General features: G+C 37.6%; 1 protein-coding gene across 1 annotated transcript in view; it reads right to left on the bottom strand.

Moving 5' to 3' along the window:
* LRP6 (LDL receptor related protein 6) overlaps positions 1-25,449 on the bottom strand; it is a 165,089-nt gene that overhangs the window by 71,054 nt on the left and 68,586 nt on the right. Inside the window, exons 4-6 of the mRNA XM_047787527.1 lie at positions 6,684-6,880; positions 4,216-4,347; positions 202-598 (exon numbers count right to left, since the gene is read on the bottom strand). Coding sequence (XP_047643483.1) covers positions 202-598; positions 4,216-4,347; positions 6,684-6,880 — 726 coding nt within the window. The remainder of the gene's footprint in view (positions 1-201; positions 599-4,215; positions 4,348-6,683; positions 6,881-25,449) is intronic.

Here is a 25,449-nt window from a genome sequence, read left to right as displayed (position 1 = left end):
TTAAGATTTTATTCCAATTACCAAATTCTAAATAAAATAACTAAAGATTTTATTCCAATAGCTATATATAAAAATGGACAGCCATTAAAGAGCTATTTATTGGAAACTAACAGATACTCTATATTGTTTTTGTCAGTGTTTGCAGGGACCTGTGGAAAACAGAAACACCTAGCAAAATTTTCTATCAGTAGAGCTTCTTACCCAACCATCGGATCTAATACAATAGCCCGGGGTTCCTCTAAGTCCTCTGAAATCAAGATCTTCCTCATGGTCCCGTTGAGCCTTGTCACTTCTATTCGATCAGTGCCAGTGTCTGTCCAATAAAGATTTCGGGCAACCCAATCAACAGCAATACCATCAGGATGCGCAATTTGAGCAGTGACCACAAACTGACTGCCAGATCCATCTATGAATGAGCGGCGTATGGCCCTCACTTCATCATCAGTCCAGTAGATATAGCCCTCCACAGGATCATAATCTATGGCGATGGCATGACGGATGTCTTCTAACTGTAGGACAATGTCTGTGAAATCTGGTGTATCCAAAGAAATGCGTCTCAAGTCTGTCCTTCTGGCTAAAAGCAATAATTCAGTGGCACCTAGAACAGCAAAGTGAAAAAAATAAGGAAAAAATTTAAATCCGCAGTTGCCTTTATTTAGTCACTCTAAATAAAGAATATAGAACTTCAGGAATTGAAAAGTTAATGAGTACCAAAGAATATTAGGGTCTATTTAGAGTGGAAATGGAAAGTAATGCAGCAAAACAGCTTGACTATGAGGTCAAGTTCTATAATGGCTGAGCCCTCCATATCAAATTTTGATTTCTTTCTGGCTTCATTCATCATAAAGCCCTTGTAATTAATAACAGATACTTAAAAGTATAATGCATAGTAACTAAGTAATGACAAAGCTAAGGAGCTGAATATTAAAGGAAGGAAGCATAGGATACAAGCTTTTTGCTCAAGAGGGATATTTAAAAAGGTAAAGCAATCTAGGACAAGGATATATTTTTTTTTTTTTTTGGTCTTTTGTCTTTTGTCTGTTGTTGTTGTTGTTGTTGCTATTTCTTGGGCCGCTCCCTCGGCATACGGAGATTCCCAGGCTAGGGGTTGAATCGGAGCTGTAGCCACCGGCCTACGCCAGAGCCACAGCAACGCAGGATCCGAGCCATGTCTGCAACCTACACCACAGCTCACGGCCACGCCGGATCGTTAACCCACTGAGCAAGGGCAGGGACCGAACCCGCAACCTCATGGTTCCTAGTCGGATTCGTTAACCACTGCGCCACGACGGGAACTCCTGGACAAGGATATTTTGTGATTAATGAAAATACTCTAAAATTGGATGGATTGTGATGGTTGTACAACTCTGTAATTTTACCTAAAAAAACAATGAACTGTACACTTGAAATGGCTAAATTTTATGATACGTAAAGTTTATCTCATTAAAGCTGTTTTAACAAAGAGAACTATAGGGCAATGCCTGACAGAATTAAGGACAAAGGAGGCTATGGAAGAGTAAATAGCAGCAGTAGAGAGAGAATCAGACAAATACAACACAGTGGGTAAGGGTAAGAGCTGTGCATCTGACAGAACTGGATTCAAGTAACTATACAAACTTAGGTAAGACGCTCAATCTCTCAAAGCCTAGCTTCTTCATCTATGCCTCACAGTGCTGCTGTGAGAATTAAAGGAGATAAAGGTAAAGCTCAGGAGTTCCCGTTGTGGCTCAGCAGTAATAACGAATACGACTAGTACCCACGAGGATGTGGGTTCGATCCTTGGTCTCACTCCGTGGGTTAAGGATCTGGCGTTGCTGTGGCACAGGCTGGCAGCTGCAGCTCTGATTTGACCCCTAGCCTGGGAACTTCCTTATGCTGCAGATGTAGCCCTGGGGAAAGAAAAAAAGTAAAACTCAGAAATGGACCAAACATATAAGTACTCAATAAACACTAGCAAAAACATGATTATTATTATTACCATTAGAAAATGAACACTCAAATTTTTATTTCATTGAGTTTTAAATCAGATTTCTTTATGAAATGTTTTTAACCCAAAACAGTATTTGGGTAACTCCCCCCCAAAAATTTAAAAATAAATAAAAACATACTAAGCATGAGAACATTAACCATTAATAAGCTCAATCTGTTCGTTTGTTTTTGCTTTTTAGGGCCGCACCCACAGCATATGAAGGTTCCCAGGTTAGGGGTCGAATCGGAGCTGTAGCCACCAGCCTGTGCCACAGCCACAACAATGTGGGATCGGAGCCGTGTCTGTGACCTATACCACAGCTCACGGCAACGCCAGATCCCCAACCCACTGAGCAAGGCCAGGGATCAAACCCACATTCTCATGGATACTAGCTGGATTCATTTCTGTTGTTCCATAAGAAGAATTCTCTTTTTGTTTGTTTTGATTTTTAATGTTCAAGTCAACCTCTACCCAAAATCTATCTAACTATAAAAGCTAATAAAAGATAGTAAGCAAGTTGACATCTGAGTTAAAAAGATTCCCAACCAAAGCAACGAATCTGAAAGAAAATACTGACATTAAACTTCAAACATTAATCTGGAATTACAGTAGAAAAAACTGAGAAGAAAAGTGAAGCCTTCAGCATCAGTTTTTTGACTCAAGGATTAATAATAAATCAACTCTATCTTGGAGAGAATAGAGCCCTAACTGCCACAGCAGGCACCAAGTAAGAAAAACTTTATGTAATTTACCATCTACCTAGTTCTGCTAACTACCCAAAGGAGCCAGTCCTAAACTTTGCAAAGAAGTCACACAAAGTAAAGCTGTCAGTTTGGCAATGTGATCAAAACAGAAGAGTTAACTTAATACTACATGCCAAATGTATATCTGAAATTAAAAATACTAGTTAAATATGTACATTGCACAGTTGTGAGGGAGTAAACAACCATTTTTTCTAAAGTAAATCCTCTGTTTTAAAGTCAGGCTACCTTTTTAAACAAAAAAGCAACATTATGAAAACATTTTGTTTTAAATTGAAACCAAATTATTGTTTGCCATGGAAATCATCTGATAGGAGTCAGCCAGCTTCACCTTTACTAGGGGGATAATTCATCAATGCCAGGTCATGACAAATATCCTGTACATGGACTCAATTCCATCTCTCTGACTCCCTGACCCCCTTGCCAGGAACTCAACCCACTCCAAAATAAAAGCTTCTACTTTTCAGAGTAAGATAAAGAAGCCACTGCTAAATACAAGAATTTTCTTACCAGGTCTTGCTGGTGGCCAGAGAACCAGATGGTGATCCAATGGCATACAATGAGAAAGAATATTCTCATTAAGAAGAAAAAGGCAAGAAATGGTATTCTCCCAAACTAGAAGTCCCTTCAAATGTCCTAATAAATCAGAATACTTCTTAAATATGCCATCTCTCTATAGGGAACTGAGATTAGGGAGAAGAGGCAGTGTGGTGGTTAGGTATAGAAGGAGGTTGCTTTAAACAGTACAATAAGGAATTCTTTTCTTCTTCTGAAGGCATTTCTCTGTTGTTAAAAGGCAAATATCATTCAATCATTTTTTTTTTTTAGAAACTATACTTACCTCATGACAGTACAGTCTTTATAGTTGAAAGTTTAATAAACATCATTTCCTTACACAAAGGTTCTTTATTTACAAGTACTACCTACTGTTAAAAATGTATTCTTGATGAGAACACTCATCTCCTTTAAGAATCAATTGTAATTTCAATGACTCTGATATCTGACAGAGAAAAGAAACAGCACCTATTTTTTTTTCAAAAATAAGTATGTTGGAATTCCAGCTGTGGTGCAGTGGATTAAGAATCTGACTGCAAGAGGCTTGGGTGGCTGCAGAGGTGCAGGTTTGATCCCTGGCCTGGTGCAGTGGGTTAACAGATCCAGCATTGCTGTGGCTGCAGAGCAGGTCATACCTGTGGCTCAGATTCAATTCCAGGGCCGGGAACTTCCATATGCTATGGGTGTGGCCATAAAAACAAACAAACAAAAATTTAAATAGGAATTTCAAAATAATTTATCAAATAGTATTCAAGAGAAGCAATAAAACACAAAACATTCCGATTAAGCAATTGCAATTGTGTAGATTGAGAGATTAAGTGACTAGTCTCCCAAAGCGCTATAACCTATAGAGCTTATTATAGAGAAAGAAATCATAAAGAATCCCAATTGCTATCTAAAATTCTTCCTTCTTGGAGACCATCTTCTTACCATCTTTGCAGGTTTTTCCATTTTCCAGGAGTTTGACCCCAGTTGGGCAAGCACACTGATAAAAAGGCTTGACTGGAGACATCAAACACAAGTGGGAACAGCCACCATTATCAATTCCGCATGGATTTGTAGCTGTCAAATATAAATCACATTGATTAATACCAGTGATTATGGATGACCTTCCTCACTCTAGGTACACAAAGGTTAACAACCATAACATGAGCAACTCTAATAAACCAAATTATTACCAAATGTCATCCAGGTGCTTGACTACCAGACCATTTGCAAGGAAGGGAATTAATCAGTCAGAATTTACTTAGCATTCTGTATTCCAAAAGGAATACACAAGAAATAAAGCAGAAGGTCCCTGCCCTAAAAAAGCTTGTGATCTGGTCACTATGCCAAAATTAACAAACAATAATGCTGGGAAACAATAAGAAACAATGAAACTGCTATCTTGCACATTTAGACTGTAAATAAGTAGAGTCAAATGGGAAGTAAAGCACTAAGGATTAAAAAAAGAACTGAAGAAAAGCTTCACAGAAGGTATAGGACATGGCAGGAACCTTGAAAGGTAGGAAGAACAGAACAGAGGACTTTCAAGTGTAGTAAACCTTATAATGAAAGCTTGGAGGCTATACACTGGGGGAGGTGAACAGTCTAACTCAGATAAGGTTTCTGCTGACTAGGAAGAACTAAAGCTGAATGAGCACAGAGAAGGGAACAGCTGCAGTGAAGTTAGCAGGAATCAAGAAAAGTCACACTTTGGAAATATTTACATGGAAAATATAGGCATAATGGACTATAAAAGGGAAAACTGAGAAGCAGAGATTAATTAGCAAATTTGAAGAAATTGTGAAAAGGAAAAGATCTAAATAAAACTCACAGAATAAATCTCAACATGAGATACAGACCAACAAAACATGAAAGACAGAAGAAAGCAGTATCACAGATAACTACAAATTCTCAAACTAGAAAAGATAAAGGATCGACGGCGCCATTAAAAAAACAGAAATGGAGAAATTCTTAACTGAGGGCCAACAACGAGAATAAAAAATTCACACAAGTAACTAAATTTTTCTGTTTTACAAATGAGTAATACAATTACATATTTTTTATTTTTTCAATTTTTTTTGTCCTTTTGGGGCCACACCTTCAGTATATGCAAGTCCCCAGGCTGGGGGTCCAATAGGAGCTGTAGGTGCCCACCTACGTACGGCACAGCCACAGCAATGCTGCCAGGTCCAAGCCTAGTCTGCGACCTACACCACAGCTCATGGCAACACTGTATCCTTAACCCACTGAGCAAGGCCAGGGATCGAACCCGCGTCCTCATGGATACCAGTTGGGTTCGTTACCGTTAAGCCACAACAGGAACTCCCACAATCATTTTAAAACATTATTATGGACTCATGAGCACCAGACTCCAATATGACACATTCAATATTTGACTATTTCCCCCTAAATGGAAGGAGCAATGCATAAATCCAAAACCCCTGCATTTTTGGCTAGGCAATACAATCTGAAATATACTCAGACACATGCCAGACATTTATTTACACGCAAGTGCCAAATGCTTAACATTCTTGTATTTTTTTTAAACCTAATTCTAGAATTGTCAGCAGTCTTAGCCTAAGTCATTGTAAAGAATAACCAGAAATAGAAGCAAAACTACGAAAAAAAAGGTAGAGGATGTGTGCAGAAAGATACAAACAGGTATTTTTATTCAAGCAACTTAAGGTCTTAAATTCGCCAGTTATATTAACAGAGGTTTCCATTCAAGAAAGGTATTTGTTTTTGTTTTTGTTTTTGTATTTTTTGCTGCTTCTTGGGCCACTCCCGCGGCATATGGAGATTCCCAGGCTAGGGGTCCAATTGGAGCTGTAGCCACCGGCCTACGCCAGAGCCACAGCAACGCGGGATTCGAGCCGCGTCTGCAACCTACACCACAGCTCACAACAACGCCAGATCCTTAACCCACTGAGCAAGGGCAGGGACCGAACCCGCAACCTCATGGTTCCTAGTCGGATTCGTTAACCACTGCGCCACGACGGGAACTCCAGTATTTGTTTTTAAATACTCACATGAACAAAATCACTCATTAGAGAGAAACAACATGAATGAAAAATGCATTTGTGACTACAATAAAAAAAAAAAACTCAAAAAATTGCATTTGTGTATAAGCTTAGCATAGGAGCAATCTGAAGTTCTTATTTTATTTCTCTCTTCTTCACCTCCATAACCCTAGACTGAAAACAAAGGGTGAGGTGATTTGTAGTAGCAGATATCAAGCTACAAATGGTTTAGATTGTTGTCTAACCTGAATTATATTTTGACGTCTTCCCTATTTTTTATTCCTTCCTACTACCTCTGGATATGTGTTCCCTCCTCCTGCCCTTTACTAAAGCCAGACATTAGAGTGCTACAGAGCTATTCCAACTTGCAATTTAAAAATCAAGATCACTTACCATTTGGCTGTCTCTGTTGGCTGAAGGCATGTATATCCATGGGAGAGAAGATGTTAGAGTGGATTTCACGCAGACCTTCGCCAGTGTACTTGTTGCAAGCCAAAATAGAGTGTGTATTCCAGTCAGTCCAGTACAATGTGTCCTCAAATAACGTCAAGGCAAAAGGATGTGGAAGGGAACCTTTAACCACCGCCTGCCTATCAACACAAAGAGAAAAACTCAAACATTTCTAAATTGTCTTTTATAAAAACTTCATCTTGCCCATTAAAATGGTCTTTAAGTCCACATTAACACATACAAATCTGGCATAACACATATCTGATGCTCAAATATACCTAGGAAAAATAAGTGACAGAGTAATTTCAAATTTATCTGAATTCATGATGTCCAAAATCCCCAACCCAGTACTTCAGAACGGTCCCTAACCTGGCAGCAGGCCCCAGGTGCACTACAAGCTAGCGAACAAAGTGAAGACCCAAGTATTAGCACTGCTATCAGTTCCCATCTCTGGACTTCCATCTTCGATCCTTCCATATAATTCATGTCATTAGAAAGAGAAAGGCTAGCAAAAGGAAAAACCCCAGGGTTTATAGTTAGCACTGGGAAGCAGTTTTAAATCAGCAATAGGTTTTTCCCTTCTTGATGTGGAAGAACAAAGAATCTGAGCCTGTTTTGTCCATCACTTCTGAAGGCTTTGATAACTGAAAGTACAAACATATGCATGAGTCTTAAAAGTCATGCTGGTAGAGTTCTCTCTGCAAACTCCAGTCTAACTCCAGCAAATGACCATCTCAGCTGGCTGGCTGCTATATGGCTATTTAATCTCCACAAGGTAGCAAAAAGGAAGCCCAACCACTGGCAGAATGTGTTCAAGAGACAAAGCAGATGCCCAAATTTCACAGGCAATCCTAACTATATGAAAGGGAAGTAGAGAGTACTAAAGGCATGGACTACGCAGAGGATCATGGAGAGTTACATAATTAGTAAATATTCTTGAATAATGAGAAAATTGCATTTGAGCCACAATAATATACAAGAAAAATAAGTGCTTTGATATTTTATAATATCAAATATAGTATTTTCATAAATATTCACCTGGGAGGGAAAGAGGAAAATGTAAGCAATCAATGAGAAATAAAGGATATCATATTGGAAGATAATCCAATTTTTAGGTCCCTTAGGTTGTCTGATGATCTCAAGTATGTAAGAGACTACCAGTATACTCTATTCAAGGAGTTCCCGAAGTTCCTGTCATTCCCATCATGGTACAGCGGAAACAAGTCTGACTAGGAACCATGGGGTTGTGGACTCGATTCCTGGCCTCATTCGGTGGGCTGAGGATCCGGCGTTGCTGTGGCTGTGGTACAGGCCAGCGGCTGCAGCTCCAATTGGACCCCAGCCTGGGAACCATCATGTGCCACAGGTGCAGCCCTTAAAAAAAAAAAAATTCAGAGTTCCCGTCATGGCTCAGTGGTTAACGAATCCAACTAGCAACCATGAGGTTGAGGGTTCGATCCCTGGCCTCACTCAGTGGGTTAAGGATCCAGCATTGCCCTGAGCTATGGTGTAGGTCACAGACATGGCTGGGATCCTGCTTTGCTGTGGCTTTGGCATGGGCCAGTGACTACAGCTCCAATTAGACCCCTAGCCTGGGAACCTCCAAATGCTGTGAGTGTGGCCCTAGAAAAGACCAAAAAAAGAAAAAAAAAATTTCAAGGAGTTTCCACTGTGGTACAACGGGATCAGCCACCTCTCTCGAGGGCTGGGACACAGGTTCAATCCCTAGCCTAGCACAGTGGGTAAAGGATCTGGCATTGCTGAACTGTGTCTTGAATCTGATCGCTAGCCTGGGAACTCCATATGCCATGGGCAGTGAAAAAGGAGGGAAAAAAAATTAAATTCAAGAGCAGTAAGATAATTTTCATCCAAGTAGAATTAGCATATGTTACTACATAAGGAATAGTCTGAGCCTAAGGTGTTTTAAATTTGAGGCACATTTTTAAATAACAATACAAGATTAGCATGACTAGTTTAACAAACTTCCTATTTTAAAACTTCATTCCAAAAAATTAAATACCTAGGAATAAACCAGATCAAGGAGGTGAAAGACTTATATGCTGAGAACGATAAAACATTCATCAAGGAAATTAAAAAGGATTCAAAGAAATGGAAAGATATTCCATGCTCCTGGTTGGAAAAATTAATATCGTAAAAATGGCCACACTACCCAAACCAATCTACAGATTCAGTGTGATCCCTATCAAATTACCCATGACATTTTTCACAGAACTACAATAACAATCCAAAAATTTATATGGAACCATAAAAGACCCAGAATTGCCAAAGCAATCCTGAGGAACAAAAAAGCCAAGCAGGTGGCGTAACTCTCCCAGACTTCAGGCAAGAGTACAAAGCTACAGTCATCACGACATGTGGTACTGGTACCAAAACAGACATACAGACCAATGGAACAGAATAGAGAACCCAGAAATAAACCCAGATACCTATGGTCAATTAATCTTCGAAAAAGGAGGCAAGAATATAAAATGGGGAAAAGACAGTCTTTTCACCAAGTAGTGCTGGGAAAACTGGACAGCTGCATATAGATCAATGAAACTAGAACACACCCTCACACCAGGCACAAAAATAATCACAAAATGGCTTAAACACTTAAACATAAGACAAAACACCATATCCAACTTCTAGAAGAGAACATAGGCAAAACATTCTCTGACATCAACCTTACAAATGGTTTCTTAGATCAGTCTACCAAGGCAACCACAATAAAAGCAAAAAGAAACCAACGGGACTTAAATCAAAATGATAAGCTTTTGCACAACAAAGGAAACCATAAAAAAAAAAGAAGACAACTTACAGAATGGGAAAAAAATAGTTGCAAACGATGCAACCTCTAAAATATACAAACCTACAAGGGCTTAACCTCTAAAATATACAAACAGCTAACACAACTCAACAGCAAAAAAACCAACAACCCCACGGAAAAATGGGCAAAAGACCTAAATAGACATTTCTCCAAAGAAGACATACAGATGGCCAACAAGCACATGAAAAAATGCTCAACATCACTGATTAGTAGAGAAATGCAAATCAAAACTACTATGAGGTACCCCCTCACACCTGTCCAAATGGCCATTGTCAACAAGTCAGCAAATAACAAATGCTGGAGAGGGTGTGAAGAAAAGGGTACCCTCCTACACTGTTAGTGAGAATGTAAACTGGTACAACCACTACAGAAAATAGTATGGAGGTACCTCAGAAAATTAAAGAACTACCATATGACCCAGCAATCCCACTCTTGGGCATATATCCAGACAAAACTTTCCTTGAAAAAGATACACACAGCCATATGTTCATTGCAGCACTATTCACAATAATCAAGACATGGAAACAACCTAAATGTCCATTGACAGATGAATGGATTAAGAAGATGTGGTATACACACAATGGAATACTACTCTGCCATAAAAAAGAACAAAATAATGCCATTTGCAGCAACATGGATGGAACTAGAGACTCATACTAAGTGAAGTAAGTCAGAAAGAAAAGGACAAATGCCATATGATATCACTTATATCTGGAATCTAATATACAGCACAAATGAACCTTTCCACAGCAAAGAAACTCATGGACATGGAGAAGAGACTTCTGTTGCCGGAGGGGGGGAAGGGAAGGGAGTTGGATGGACTGGGAATTTGGGGTTAATGGATGCAAACTTTTGCCTTTGGAATGGATATGCAATGAGATTCTGCTGTATAGCAGTGAGAACTATATCTACTCACTTATGATGGAGCATGAAAATGTGAGAAAAAAGTATGTATGTATGTATGTATGTATGTATGTGTGTGTGTGTGTGACGGGGTCACTTTGCTGTACAGTAGAAAATTAACAGAACACTGTAAACCAGCTACAATGAAAAGAAAATCATTCAAAATAAATAAAAAATTAAAAATAGACAAATGTCTTGAATAGTATCTTAAACATCTAACTCAACCTCATGTGAAGAAAGGCTGATTTACACTGTGTTCAAGAAGATTATAGGCAGGCCAGACTGAAGTAAGGTTGGTTAATAATGTTATCTGGAATAGAAATCCAAGAGAAGCATGAAGGAACCTAAACCATGTGGGCAAAATCCGCTATTTACTTTTTCCAAAGTAATTACTTTCTTCTGATTATATAATACTCAGATGTTCACTATAAAAATTTGGGAACAGAAATCTACAGTATATCTTTCTAGCCCTTTAATATGTTCATGTGTACAATATGTACATGTATACCTACAAATATACACACAATTCCCAATCATTAAGGAACGGAAAAATTGGTTTCTGTTATAAATAGTTAAGGCCAACATGAAACCAACTAAGACATAGCAAGAAACCAACTACCCAAAGGAATTTAGAACTAATAATCTGGTAAAATCATTAGCTCTAAATCATAGGTCCCAACAGGACGAAGGAAAACAGCTAAGCCAAATCAAGATAAGATGGAAGCACCTGTACTAAACCTGGAATAAAGGGAATTTACCACCCATAATACTAAGCTTCTTCACTGGGAATACATGCAGCAGGCCCCAAGATGCTTTGTACCTTAATAATGGTTAATTTGCCCTGATTTTTAAAAAAAGTGGTTAATTTATGGATTTTGAAAGTCTCCAACTCATCCCCTCATCTTGATTAAATAGTATCTGACTGTATTTTTTTAACAAGTGAATTTTTGTAAATTCACAGCACTTACTCTATCATAATGACCTGTTTTCATTTAACTATGTATTGTAAGGATTTTCGCCATATCATTCAATACTGTTTTCACATTTTTAATGGCTATATAGCACTGCATTGAATGGCTGTGCTATAATTTAAAAAATCATATTGTCAAATTCAACACTATATATTAAATAATAATGTGCCTTTAAACATAAACATTTATTTCTTTAATTATGTAATGATCAGCTGATGAAAATTTTTTTACCACAGTCTGGCATGAACCTAATTCTGTATTTTTCCTGAGAGCAATGGTTCAATATTCACTATTTCACTGTTCATAACAACTTTAGAAAATTAACTGCCATGGGAATTCCCGTCATGGTGCAGCGGAAACAAATGCAACTAATATCCACAAGGATGTGGGGTTCGATACCTGGCCTTGCTTAGTGGGTGGGGCATCAGGTATTGCCCTGAGGTGTGGCACAGGTTGCAGACGTGGATCAGATCCTGCATTGCTGTGGTGTAGGTCAGCAGCTGCAGTTCCAATCCAACCCCTAGCCTGGGAACTTCCAAATGCCGAAAGTGCAGACTTAAAAAGCAAACAAACAAACAAACAAAAAACAATATGGAAAATATTCACTGCCATTAGTGAAACAAAATGCAAATCCAAATAAAATACATTTTAAAATTTCAAAACAGACAAAATTATCTTAATTAAATTTAATATATAAAATGATAGATAAAATATGCAGAAATATACTGTGTGACAGTGGAAAGTATTTTTAATTTTTTTTTGTTATTTCCCCAATACAATTTTTTTTTCTACTGTATAGCATGGTGATCCAGTTACACATACATGTGTACATTCTTTTTCCTCACATTATCATGTTCCATCATGATTGACTAGAGTTCCCAGTGCTACACAGCAGAATCTCATTGCTAATCCATTCCAAAAGCAATAGTTTGCATCTATTAACCCCAAGCCCCCAATCCATCCCAATCCCTCCCCCTACCCCTTGGCAACCACAAGTCTATTCTCCAGGTCCATGATTTTCTTTTCTGTGGAAACGTTCCTTTGTGCCGTATATTAGATTCCAGATATATAGACAGTGGAAATTATTAAAACCATTCCATAAAAAGAAAAAGATGGCCTTAAAACTCTGATCTTGACATACAAATCCTACTTTTAGTAATGAATTCTAAAGATGTAATCAAAGGTGCAGGTTCATACAGGCTCTTCTTTATTCCAACAGTGTTTATAAAAGTAAAAAATTACAACTTAAACATTTCACAACAAGGAGTTCCTGCTGGGGTGAAATGGGATCAGCAGTGTCTCTGCACTGCCAGGATGCAGGTGTGATCCCTGGCATAGCACAGTGGGTTAAGGATCCAGTGTTGCCACAGTTGTGGCGTAGGCTGCAACTGTGGCTTGGATCTGATTTCTGGCTTGGGAACTCCATATGCCAAGGGTGGACAAAAAAAAGAGGCAAAAAAATTTTTTTTCACAATAAGGCAGTAAGGTTGAAAAAATATTGTTCAACATTCAGATTATTTTTTCCATTTATATTTAATAGCATAAATATTTGATCTTATTCTTTTCTTATAATGTCCACTTTTTACTCTTCCTTACACTTCAGCCCTGTACTTTTTCATGGACTTTTCCCACTAGACTGAATTCATATACTTTTTTATGTCTCTAGGAATTTGGAAGATATACAAACTGTTTTATTAAATTTTACTTATCTTTATGTTTTTATGTCATATGTGATACTACTTTAGGTAATTATCAACCTCAAGAATAAGACAGTATCTACTGACATTCCATCTGTAAGTTAAGAAGTTAACATGGGTCTATTCTTGTCTGCCCTTCTTCCTCATGTAATCATCCCACTACCAGGTCTCATTTTTTACTGATAAAACCTGGAATTTTATTCATTATAATGTGCTTTCATTTTATAATTTTTACATAAAATGTCAAAATATCCCAGTTTAAGCTGTAAAAAAGCACATTAACAGTAATTACTAGATTTAACTCCAAGTCTAACTGGTTTCTTTCTCACAAATATTTAATTATCTGATATCCTCATTCTTGAGCTTTATATTGTACTTCACCTCTGTACTGATAGTCTTCTCAATATAGCAAGTAACTTCTTCAGAAGGGTAAGGTAAATGGTGTACTTTGTTTCCTTGCATATGTAATAATGTCTTCCTGTTGCAGCAAAACATGAACAATCCCTGGATCAACCTCCATGTCTCAAATCTTTTCTTCCATTGTCTTCACACCCCTCCTACAAGCTGTGGGATAATTTCTCAAGGTTACCTCCCATTGTTTTTAGGGTTTGGGGGGTTTTTTTTGGCTTTTTAGGGCCACATCTATGACATATGGAAGTTCCCAGGCTTGGGGTCGAATCAGAGCTACAGCTGCCAGCCTACACCACAGTCACAGCAACTAGGTATCTGAGCCTACACCACAGCTCATGGTAATGTCAGATCCTTAACCCACTGATCGTAAGGCCAGGGAGCGAATCCACATCCTCATGGATACTAGTCTGGTTCGTTACCACTGAGCCACATTGGGAACTCCAAGGTTATCCTCCAACTTACTTGAATTTTTTTTAATCAATCATCTGTCTGGCTGTCACTGCTTAAACTTTTTTGTATAATGATTTTTATTTTTTCCATCATAGCTGGTTTACAGTGTTCTGTCAATTTTCCACTGTACAACAAGGTGACCTCATCACTGCTTAAACTTGTAAATTTAACAAATCATGCTCTTCATTATCATTCAATCTTTACCAGTTTTGAACGTATTCTTTCATACTACTACTCTTATTTTCATATTGTGTCTCCTTGAACTTTTTTTTTTCCTTTTTTGGCTGCCCCATGGCATATGGGGTTCCCAGGCTGGATCAGCTCTGAGCCACTGCTGTTGCAACACTGGGTCCTCAACCCACTATGCCAGGCCAAGGATCAAACTTATGTTCCCAAGACACCGCCAACCCCGTTGAGCCACAGCAGAAACTCCTCCTTGAACTTTGATAATTTTTTTTCTCCTGCATTTTACAGGAAATTACAGCAAAATACCTATTCTGATTCTTTAATACGGATCATTCATGTGCACAGTAGTATCTTCTCACGTGCCTTATTTTATTTTTTTCCTAATGGGGAAGGCTTTCAGAGGGAAGGCTGTATTTTATTGGAAGGTGAGATTAGTTCTGTTTAAGTCTGCAAATTTCTAGTCCAAGCTTTGAGATCAAAAAGGTAGAATGTGAATAAAATTTTGATTTACCACAGCTTCATTTTAATTTGGAAATCAAATCACACTAGGGGCAGGGAGAATTTGAAACCAGCAACAACAGCAGCATATTCCTGTTTCTTTTGCATGTTTCTGATAGCACCAAGAAGTCTGCTGATATTGCAACCCTGCTTATTCTCCGGCACCACTGTGCTCATTCAAGCCAGTTTTAATTACCTCTGATCTTTGCCTAACATGCTCAATCATGTCAAGTATGGTTGCCGTAACATGTGCCTTCAGTGTCTGGTGTATTTCCCAGAGGTGCTAAGAGACTCCGGATGAGGCCTACTTTTCCACCCTATCCCACCTTCCTCTCATTACCCTCACCTTCAGTCACCATCCCTAGAGTTGTAGTTACTATTGCTTATTTGGGTAAATGTCTTCAATTTGCTTCGTTAGGAAGCAGATCCTTCACAAGCTCAGTAGTTCACCAGCCATGTTGATGTGCCTGCATGTGAGCTGGTTTCCTAGAACTAGGAGAACAAGGATGGCTGATCAGGCAACAGCTCAGTCAGAATGGGACATCCTTCAATCCTGAACCCTGTGGAAATTCTTCAGATTTCTGATATGTAGTTATCTTTGCCTAAGTCTCTAGGACTAATGTAAAATTCCTCTATGTTTATGGTCCATGGCTTTAATAACCATTAACTTGATAATGTCTATAAATCTGTATCTCCTTCTGAGACTGCTCTGTGGAGCTGAAGGTTCATATAACCAAAATTCCTCAGACTTTTTATCACCATAGTTTTCTGTAAGCAACACAAACATGTCCAAAGCTGAACTCAACCACATTCTCTTCCTACACAAAGAAGAAAGAAAAAGAAGAAGAAAGAAAAAGAAAGAAAGAAAGAAAGAAAGAAGAAAGAAAGAAAGAAAAAGAGTAAAGAAAGGAAAAAGAATCTACCCTCCTTTCCTGAATCTTCTATCTCAATGAATGGCACTGCCATCAAACCAGTCATTCAAAGCAGAAACCTAAGAGCCATCACAGACACCATCAGGGAGCCACAAGTGGTATGTTAGGACTGGCACAGAGTACACAAGGAAGGAAGTGGTGAGAATATCTGTTTAAAACGAGGTAAAGGAATTAGATCATGTAAGTTACAGTGAAGGATTTATACTTTATCCGGAGAACAAGGATGATTACTTGGAAGATTTAAGAAAGTGAAAATAATAATCTTCAAACCATTCTCTACACAACCACCAAAATAGTATTTCTAAAAAACAAATCCATCCATGTCAATTTGCTGCTTGAAAATCTCCAATGACTTAATACTTCCAGTGTAAAATTCAAAAGCCTCATCTTAGAATTTTAGACCCGGTGTCATCTGGCTCCTCTCCAACTCTCTACACTTGCCTCCAACCACTCCTCACATTCCTGTTGCTGCTGAACAGGAACACTGACAAACCAAAGTATTCTTTAACAACTTTAATAACCTTAATGGGAAAACCTGACTTTGGTAATCAGGAACTACATGAAAGTCTTAAAAGTAATACACTTTCTTCAAGGATAGTGTTGTTCAAGTTGGTAATCTTCTAGACTTAAAACAAAGATAGATCTAAGAGAAGCCAAGGAGGGGATAAATTCTCTCTCTTTAAATTGTCATTAATAAATGCATGTTAGAAAATGCATGAAAGCCTTATCTACATACAAAAACCAAACTGATATACTTAAAACCATCTTCCACATCTATGAAGACTCTTTGAAATGTACTATAAATTCCTATTGTCTCTTTTGTTAAGGAAGAGGGGCAGCCATGAGCTTCTGAAGCTCATCATGGCAATTACTGTACAGCTTGTGTGGGTTTTTCAGATAAGGGGAAAAAAAAAAAAAACTAAATAGCCTTTTCCAGAGCTGAAATGGTAAGACTCTTTCACTTTGTGTGAGTTTTCTTTGGAAAATTTAACAGACCTAAGATTGTGGACATTGTTCCCAAGGGCTAAGTGGTGATCTATTGGCTATCTCCTTCCAAGATCAGACTGCACCCTTAAATAGTTTGGATGGCTTTTGGCAAATGCATTGGCGTTCACTCAAAAGGAATTCAAAAGTCCTTCAGAAGTTTAAGGACAAATCCATTATCACTGGAAGACCAGCTAAAAGCTCATACTTTAGTTTTTGCATCATCAAAAGGACCATTTTCATAAAGAATGGTATACAATTATTATCCTATAATAAATAATACCATCTAAGAGATTTTAGGTACTGTAAACAAGAAGTGCTAGGTACTGTAACTCTGCTATATGTTCTTATTAAAAGAAAAAATTAGAATGGCAATTTTTTTTGTCTTTTTGCCTTTTCTTGGGCCACTCCTGCAGCATATGGAGGTTCCCAGGCTAGGGATCTAATCGGAGCTGTTTGCCGCCAGCCTACACCAAAGCCATGCAGGATCCGAGCCACATCTGTGACCTACATCACATCCTCACGGCAACGCCAGATCCTTAACCCACGGAGCAAGGGCAGGGATCGAACCCACAACCTCATGTTCCTAATCGGATTTCGTTAACCACTGTGCCATGACGGGAACTCCCAGAATAGCAATCTTGTCTCTTAAATCTATCCTCATTTTAAGACTAGAAGATTACCATCTTGAACATTAGCTTAATCATTTGAGAACTACCTTTACGAATTATGTCCCCAATTTCAAACAAAGACCAACATGGGCAAGTAATATGAAATCAACGTGCACAGAAAAATGTAAACACTATTCATTACATCCCTACTGACTCCATGTGAAAAATTCTCCAACTTAATATGATGAAAATCTTCCCTTAGAAAGAACTCATACGTTTCCACCTTTCCAATGATGTGTGCTGAGAACTCATTTTAATCTAGCTGCTGAGAAGCTTAAAGATAACTTAAAAAAATTTTTGTGGGATGGAAATCCTATAAAATTAGATTGTGATGATCACTGTACAACTATAAATGTAATAAATTCATTGAGAAAAAATAAAAAAATTATATGAAATAGAAGATACACAGACAACTATACAAGACAATAATAATTTCATGAGTTAGTATCTGGTAAACACCCTATAATTTTCATCAGAAAAAGAAAGAACTTTGCCAACCACCTCAGAAGACACCTCACAGATCTTGTCCCATTCCTTCCCTCTCGCAAAAGTAACTGTTATCCTGACTTTGTAGCAGTCACTTCCTTACCTTCCTTTATAGTTTTATTATCCTAGTGTGTATCCACATAAAAACAGTTTGGGTTTGACTACCTATTTTTTTCATTTGTTATGTCTTTTAAGTCTTTCTCTTTAATAATTCTTTATTTTTTAGAGCAGTATTAGGGCACAGCCAAACTAAAAGGAAGGTAAGAAATTTCCCATAGATGCCTGGCCCCCACACATGCACAGCTTTCCCCCATTATCAACATCTCCACCAGAGTGGTACTTCTGTTACAAATACTAAGCCTACACTGACCCATCATAATCACCCAAAGTCTACAGTTTCCCTTAAGGATCATTCTTGGTGGTACATGTTCTATGGATTTGGTCTGATGGACTATGACATGTACCTATCATTATGGTATTATACAGAGTATTTTCACTACCCTAAATTTAAATGCTCTGTGCTCAGCCTATTCACCCCCTTTTCAGATCTTTTAAAACTCAGGTTCCTTTATGATTCTTTACAGTTTATCTGCTGGAGGACCTGGGATATTTGATCTGTATGTCCAGATCTGCTGATGCACACTCACGGTGCAGTTCAGTATGTCTCTATCCTCTATTTTCTCCTGCAAATTGCGAGTTTGATCAGCCTCAAGGTGAAGCGATCCTTCGGCAAAATAAAGGGATGCTCTTTTCTTCCATCAGGTGGCAAAAAAAAAGCGTCTATTCATTCTTTTCCTTGTTGTGATATTAGCAGCTATTGAAGTTCAATGCCTAGATCCAGTGGTTCAATGGAAGTTATAAAATGCTGATATTCTAATTATTTCTTTTATATCATTTTTTAAATTAGCGTGAATAGCTTTCTTTAAACCTACTACTTGGTTAGCTACTGGTAGATTCATACAGGAAAGGGAGCACAAAACTGCTCTTGACTCTTCCTCTTCATTAGTAACATTCAGGGGTAAATGAACTGGTTCTCCATTCATAATCTAAGCTGCTTACTTCTTTTAAAAATATATCACAGAGTTCCTGTCGTGGCTCAGTGGTTAACGAATCCGACTAGGAACCATGAGGCTGCGGGTTCAATCCCTGCAGCCTCGCTCAGTGGGTTAAGGATCTGGCATTGCTGTGGCTCTGGTGTAAGATGGCGGCTGCAACTTCAGTTAAACCCCTAGCCTAGGAACCTCCATATGCCATGGGTGCGGCCCTAGAAAAGACAAAAACAAACAAATAATCATTATGAACACAAGGATTTAAACACACTTGATGGGTTTCTATCAATCTTTGACCAGTGAGAGGCTTCTCAAGTTATTTCTCAAGGCTTTCTGAAATGACCCTGGTAGCCTGTAATAGCTTCCTTGCTGTCCAGTATGACATAATATTCTATAGCTCATCTGGACACTTCTTGCAGGAGACATACAATCAACCATTTCGCCTGAATGGTATGATTTTTACCCCTAGTCTTCAGCAGTGGTCATAGTAAAGAAACATATGTATTTGTGTGTAGGTATTTTTCAACACAAAGTACTGATATGAGCTTTCAATTAACTGTCTGGTAACCATTTTCCTGTGTTTCTATGAATTTGACTTTTTTTTTTTAAGATTCTACATATAATGACACCATGCAATATTTGTCTTTATCTGGCTCATTTCGCTAAGCATTATGGCCTCAAGGTCCACGCATATTACTGCAAAGAATAGATGTCCTTCCATCTCATGGCTGAACAGTATTCAAATAAATACAATTTATGACATCTTCTTTGATAGAGACTGACCCACTGATACACACATAGATTGTTCCATGTTTTGGATATTGTGAATTATGCTACTACGAACATGGCAGTGCAGTTATCTCAAGATACTTCTGTCAGTTACTTTGGATAAATACTCAGAAGTGGGATTACTGGATCATATGGAAGTAATATTTTTAATTTTTGAGGAGCCTCTGTACTGTTTACTTTAGATATCAAACACACAAAAAAATCATAACCAGGACCAAGTCAAGCAGCTTGTCCTGTTTTTCTTTAAGTTTTATGGTTTCAGGTCTTGTACTGAAGCCTTTAATCCATTTTTGCACTGATTTTTTTTGGTGTGGTATAAGACAGGGATCTAGTTTCATCTTTTCATATGTAGGTATCGATTTTCCCAAATCATTTATTGAAAATATTATCCTTTCTGTACTATTTATTCTTGGCTCCTTTGTCATAAATTTATCAACCAAACTGTGGGTTTATTTCTGGGTTCTCTATTCCGTTCCACTGATCTATGTGTCTGTTTTTTAATGCCAACACCATATTGCTTTGATTACCATAGCTTTGTAATATAGTAATAGCATACAGAAACACAGCTGATTTTTGTGTATTAATTTTATAATCCTGCACTACTACTGAATTTATTAGTTCCAATTGTTTTGTAGTAGTTTTTAGGATTTTCTGTATATAATACCAGATCATCTGCAAATAGTTTTACTTCTTTCTATTTAGATGTCTTTTCCTTCTTTTCTTGGCCTAACTGCTCTGGCTAAGACCTTCAGTACTGTGTTGAATAAAAAGAACCAAGAGTGGACATCCTTGTCTTATTTTGACTGTAAAGGAAAAACTTTCAGCTTTCCACCTTTGAAAGATATTAGCTGTGGGTCTGTCATACATAGCTCTCATTATGCTGAGGTATGTATGTTCCCTCTATACCCACTTGAGAGTTAATCATGAAAAGATGTTGAATTTTGTCAAATGCTTTTTCTGCACCTACTGAGATGATCATGATTTTTATCCTTCATTTTGTTAATGTACTGAATCACACTGATTGATTTACATATACTAAATCATCCTTGTATCCCTGGAATAAATCCCACTTGATTCATGGTATATGATCCTTTTAATGTACTACCAAATTTGGGTTGCTAGCATTTTGTTAAGGATTTCTGAATTTATATTTGTTAGGAATACTGGCCTGTAATTTTCTTTTCTTGTAAACCTCTTGTTTGGTTTTGGTATCAGACAAAGCTAGTCACATAAAATGAGTTTGTGAGTGTTCCCTCCTCTTCTCTTTTTTTGGGAGACTTTGAGGACTGGTATTAATTATTTTTCAAATGTTTGGTTAGCAAAGCTGTCTGGTCACAAAAAGCAGTATTTCATTCTCTTTTACGGCTGAAAAATATTCCATTTTATATATATATATACCAAATTTTTTATCCATCTAACCATCAATGGACACTTGGTTTGTTTTCCATATCTTGGCTATTGTAAATATTGTTGAAATGAACAGCATCTTTTCAAGTTAAGTATTTCTGTTTTCTTCATCTACCTAGAAGTGGAATGGCTGGATAATATGGTAGATCTTTTTTAACTTTTTGAGGAACCTACAAACTATTTTCCACAGCGGCTGCACCAATTTCCATTCCCACCGACAGTACACAAGAGTTTTCTTTTCTCCACATCCTCACCAGGATTTATTTCTTGTCTTTTTGATAGAAGCCATTCTAACAGATGTGGAGGTGATAATTTTCCAATTTTCTTCTTACAATTGACTTCTAATTTCATATACTACTGCAGTCAAATAAGATATCTGTTATGATCTCAACCTTCTTAAATTTATTAAGATTTGTTTTGTGGCCTAATATATAATCTATTCTGCAAAATGTTCCATGTGTGCTTTAGAAAAATGTGTATTCTAGAGTTCCCATTGTGGCTCAGCAGTAATGAATCCAAACAGTATCCATGAAAATGTGTGTTCAGTCCCCGGCCTCACTCAGTGGGCTAATGATCCGGCGTTGCTATGAGCTAAGATGTAGGTCGTAGACATGGCTTGGATCCCACGTTGCTGTGGCTCTAGCATAGGCCAGCAGTTGCAGCTCCAATTCAACCCCTGGCCTGGGAATTTCCATATGCCACAAGTGTGGCCCTAAAAAAAAAAAAAAAAAAAAAGAGTATTCTGGTGCTGTTGGATAGAAATGTTTTTCAAAGTCTCTTAAGTCCACCTGGTCTAACATATAGTTTAAGTCCAATGTTTGATGATTGATTTTCGCCTGGGTGATTTATCCATTATTCAAAGTGATGTACTGAAGTCCCTACTATTATTATATTGCTGTCTATTACTCCCTCCAGGCCTGTTAATATTTTTGTCATATGTGTAGATGCTCTTGTGTTGGGTATATAAACAAGTTATATCTTCTTCTTAGACTGACCCCATTATCATTATATAATGACCTTCTTTCTCTCTTGTTACAGCCTGCAACTTAGTCTATTCTGTCTGATATAAATATAGCTCCTCGGCTTTCTTTTGGTTTCTATTCACACAGAAAACATTTTTCCATCCTTTTACTTTGTTTCAAAGCATGTGTTTCCTTAAAGCTGAAGTGAGTCTCTTGCAGACAACATACAGTGAGTCTTGTGTTTTTATCCATTCAGCCACTCTTATGTTTTCACTGGAGAATTTAATCCATTTCCACATAATTCGATTATGGATAGATATAGGCTTCCTACTGCCATCTTGTTGTTTTCCAGCTATTCTGTATTTCAAGAGTTCCCTTCTTCTCTTTCTCTCTGTGATTGGATAATTTTTCTACTAATCATTTGTGTGTCTATGATAGGTTTTTGCTTCTGATTACTGTGAGGGTTACATAAGATATCTAGCCCAGGAGAACTCAGCACAGAGGGAGCAGTCAGAATTGCTCATCTCCCAGTCGTTCCTTGAAAGAGTTCTATTTTTATACTTTAAAAGCTGCTGTCTAATGGTCAGGCTTCTAACCTTAGCAGATGTTCAAAGGTTAACTGCAATCCTCCTCAGAGAGCAGGGAAGCCAACAGACACCATCTCTGCCTTGTCTCTCTAGTCTTCTCCAAACCTCCAATATCTTCACAGAATCAGCTTCTACACACACCTGTTACTCCATTTTTCATGGATGCCACTCAAAGGATGGGCCCCTGGCTCTGAAAGTCAACAAAGCTTGCATTCAAAAGTCCTACAATATAAGAGGATTGCTTCAAACAATAAAACAGCTCTGAATGGGTATATGAGGAACCTTTTCCATAGCTATATACCTGGATCCACTGCAAAAGGCAAAAAAAAAAAAAAAAAAAAAAAAGCCTATCTCCAAGATTCTCCCTAAAAGGTCCCAAACTATATACTTTCCTAGCTGCTGCTTGGGGATCTGACTTCCAATCAGCCTGCATCAAAGTGCTGACTGTGATCCTCCCCTGTGGAACACTTGACAATTAAACTAGTAGGAGCAAGAAGAACAAAGAAAGCAGCTTGGACAATCATAAAGGTTTGTGAGACAACCAAGAGCTTGGGCCAAGCTGATTGCTAAGGTTCATATCCTACACAAGACTACAATTACAAGACTGGGAGAGGTAGCTGTTTTATCTAATGCACAGAAACCAACACAGAGAGTCAAGGAAAATGAAGAAATAGAGGAATATTTTTCAAACAAAGACTCCAGAAACAGGCCTTAATGAAACAAGATATAGAATTTATGTGATAAAAAGTTCAAAAGAACAATCATAAATATGCTCACCAAGGTCCAAAGAACAATGCATGAAAAAAGTGAAAATTTCAACAACAAAAGCAATAAAAATAAAATAGAAAATATAAGAAAGTACTAAACAGAAATCAGAAATGAAGAATGCAACAACTGAACTCAAAAACTTCAACAGAGGGGTACAAAAGAACACTAGATCAAGCAGAAGAAAGAATCAGCAGACTCAAGGACAAGGCAGTAGAATTCATGCAATCAGAGAAGCAAAAATTTAAAAAAATAATAAAAGAAAATGACAACAGTTTAAAGGACACCATTAGGTGGACTACTACTTGCATGATAACTGTCCCAGAAGTAGAGGATAGAAAGTACCAGAAAGCTCATTCCAAAATAACGGCTGAAAATTTCCCTAACCTGGGAAAATAAACAGACAGCCAGTTCCAGGAAGTCCAGAAAGTTACAAATAAGATGAATCCAAAGGATCCATACCAAGGCACACTATAATTAAAACATCTGAAGTTAAAGACAAAGAGACACTCTTGAAAGTAGAAAGAGGAAAGAAAAAAAACAACTTGTTTCACACAAGGGAATCCCCATAAGACTATCAGTAGATTTTTCTGCAGAAACCTTGCAGATAAGAAGGGAGTGACATGATACAGTCAAAGAGCTGAAAGAAAAACAACTGCCAACCTAGAATACTCTACCCAGCAGAGCTGTCCTTCAGAATGGAAGGAGAAATAGAGTTTTCCATACAAGTAAAAACTGAAGAAGTTCATCACCACTGTATCAGCCTTATAAGAAATGTTAAAGGGCTTTCTTCAAGCTGAAACAAAAGAGTGCTAATTAGTTACAGGAAAACATACGAAAGAAAGTATAAGCCTCACTGGTAAAGAAAGGTAAATATATGGTTAAATTCAGAGTACTCTAATGTAATGGTGATGAGCAAATCACTTATAGTTATGAAGGTTAAAAGCAAAAGTAGTAAAAATAACTACGCAATAATGTATTCCTGGGTACACAGGGTAAAAAGAGATATACTGTGAGATCACAATCATTAAATATAGAGAGGACAATGTAAAACTTAAGTATGCATTCAAAGTTAAGTTGTTATAAAATATATAATAACCTTGAATGGGATTTTACACCTTGAAACTTTTACATTTGTTTATGTGAAGTTAGAACAAAGTGGTGTTCAAAGTAGTTTTAATAACTTTACTTTGCTCTTCTATTTTCACATGTTAAAAAGTACAGTACCTTCCTTTCTAAGCTCAGCTCTTCCTCTGACCATCCTTATCTTTCCTTCCCCTTTTGTTCTTCGATTTTCCCTGCTGTGTACTCTATTTTGATGCTACTATTCTATTCAACTTTATTTCTACTCTGTATTACCTGTCCTGGTAGAGAACTCTAGCAGGTCTGTTTGGAGAATTCTCTGGAGCCAGACTGCTCTATCCATCTTTACCATGGACACACTGTACTTGCCTGATATTGGAGTGAGCAACCCCAAACCTCTTATTTCAGCTGCTGCTCTTCATATAATCCACCACACTATCTAGCAAATAGTTAAGGCTATTTTGGACGTCCTCTGCTTTTAAGCTGAATGAAATTCCCCACTCACTCTCTCGACTTAGTCTTGCACAGACAGTAATATGATGGAGGTCTTGTGGCTGTTAGAGGTCTGCCCTTACCTGCTTTTACTTCTGGATGCCTGAGGTTAATTTTATGGTATGTCTTCAGATTTGCTATCTAGTTTAATTGGTTTTTGTGTGGGTATCCCAAAAGAACCAAAGAACCACAATATGGCCATATTCACTCCCTGGTAGCCCTCTCAAAGCCAAATCTGAAGTTCAAACAGCAATTATGTCTTCATACTCATCATATGCTTACTAATTTTTAAATACTTATTTCTAATTATTTTTAAACCATCCTTCTGTAAGTCATTTCATCCTTCTTATGCAACACGGCAAAAAATTCTCTAACTCCATAATTTTTAAAAGTTTATTTAAATAAATTCTTTAAATCTTCCCTGGTTTTCAACACTTATAAATGCTTCCTCATTCATGGTTCAGATTAAAAATTTTTATTCTTTGAAAAATTCTTTGAACTACCTAAGGCTCCCAGTTTCTGTGTTTTTAAAATATGAACCTGGTCCAAGTAGAAATTC

This window comes from Phacochoerus africanus, chromosome 7 (genome assembly GCF_016906955.1).
Source record: "Phacochoerus africanus isolate WHEZ1 chromosome 7, ROS_Pafr_v1, whole genome shotgun sequence".
NCBI lineage: Eukaryota > Metazoa > Chordata > Mammalia > Artiodactyla > Suidae > Phacochoerus > Phacochoerus africanus.
Note: the sequence above shows the minus strand (reverse complement) of the source record. Positions and strands in the feature narration are given on the sequence as shown.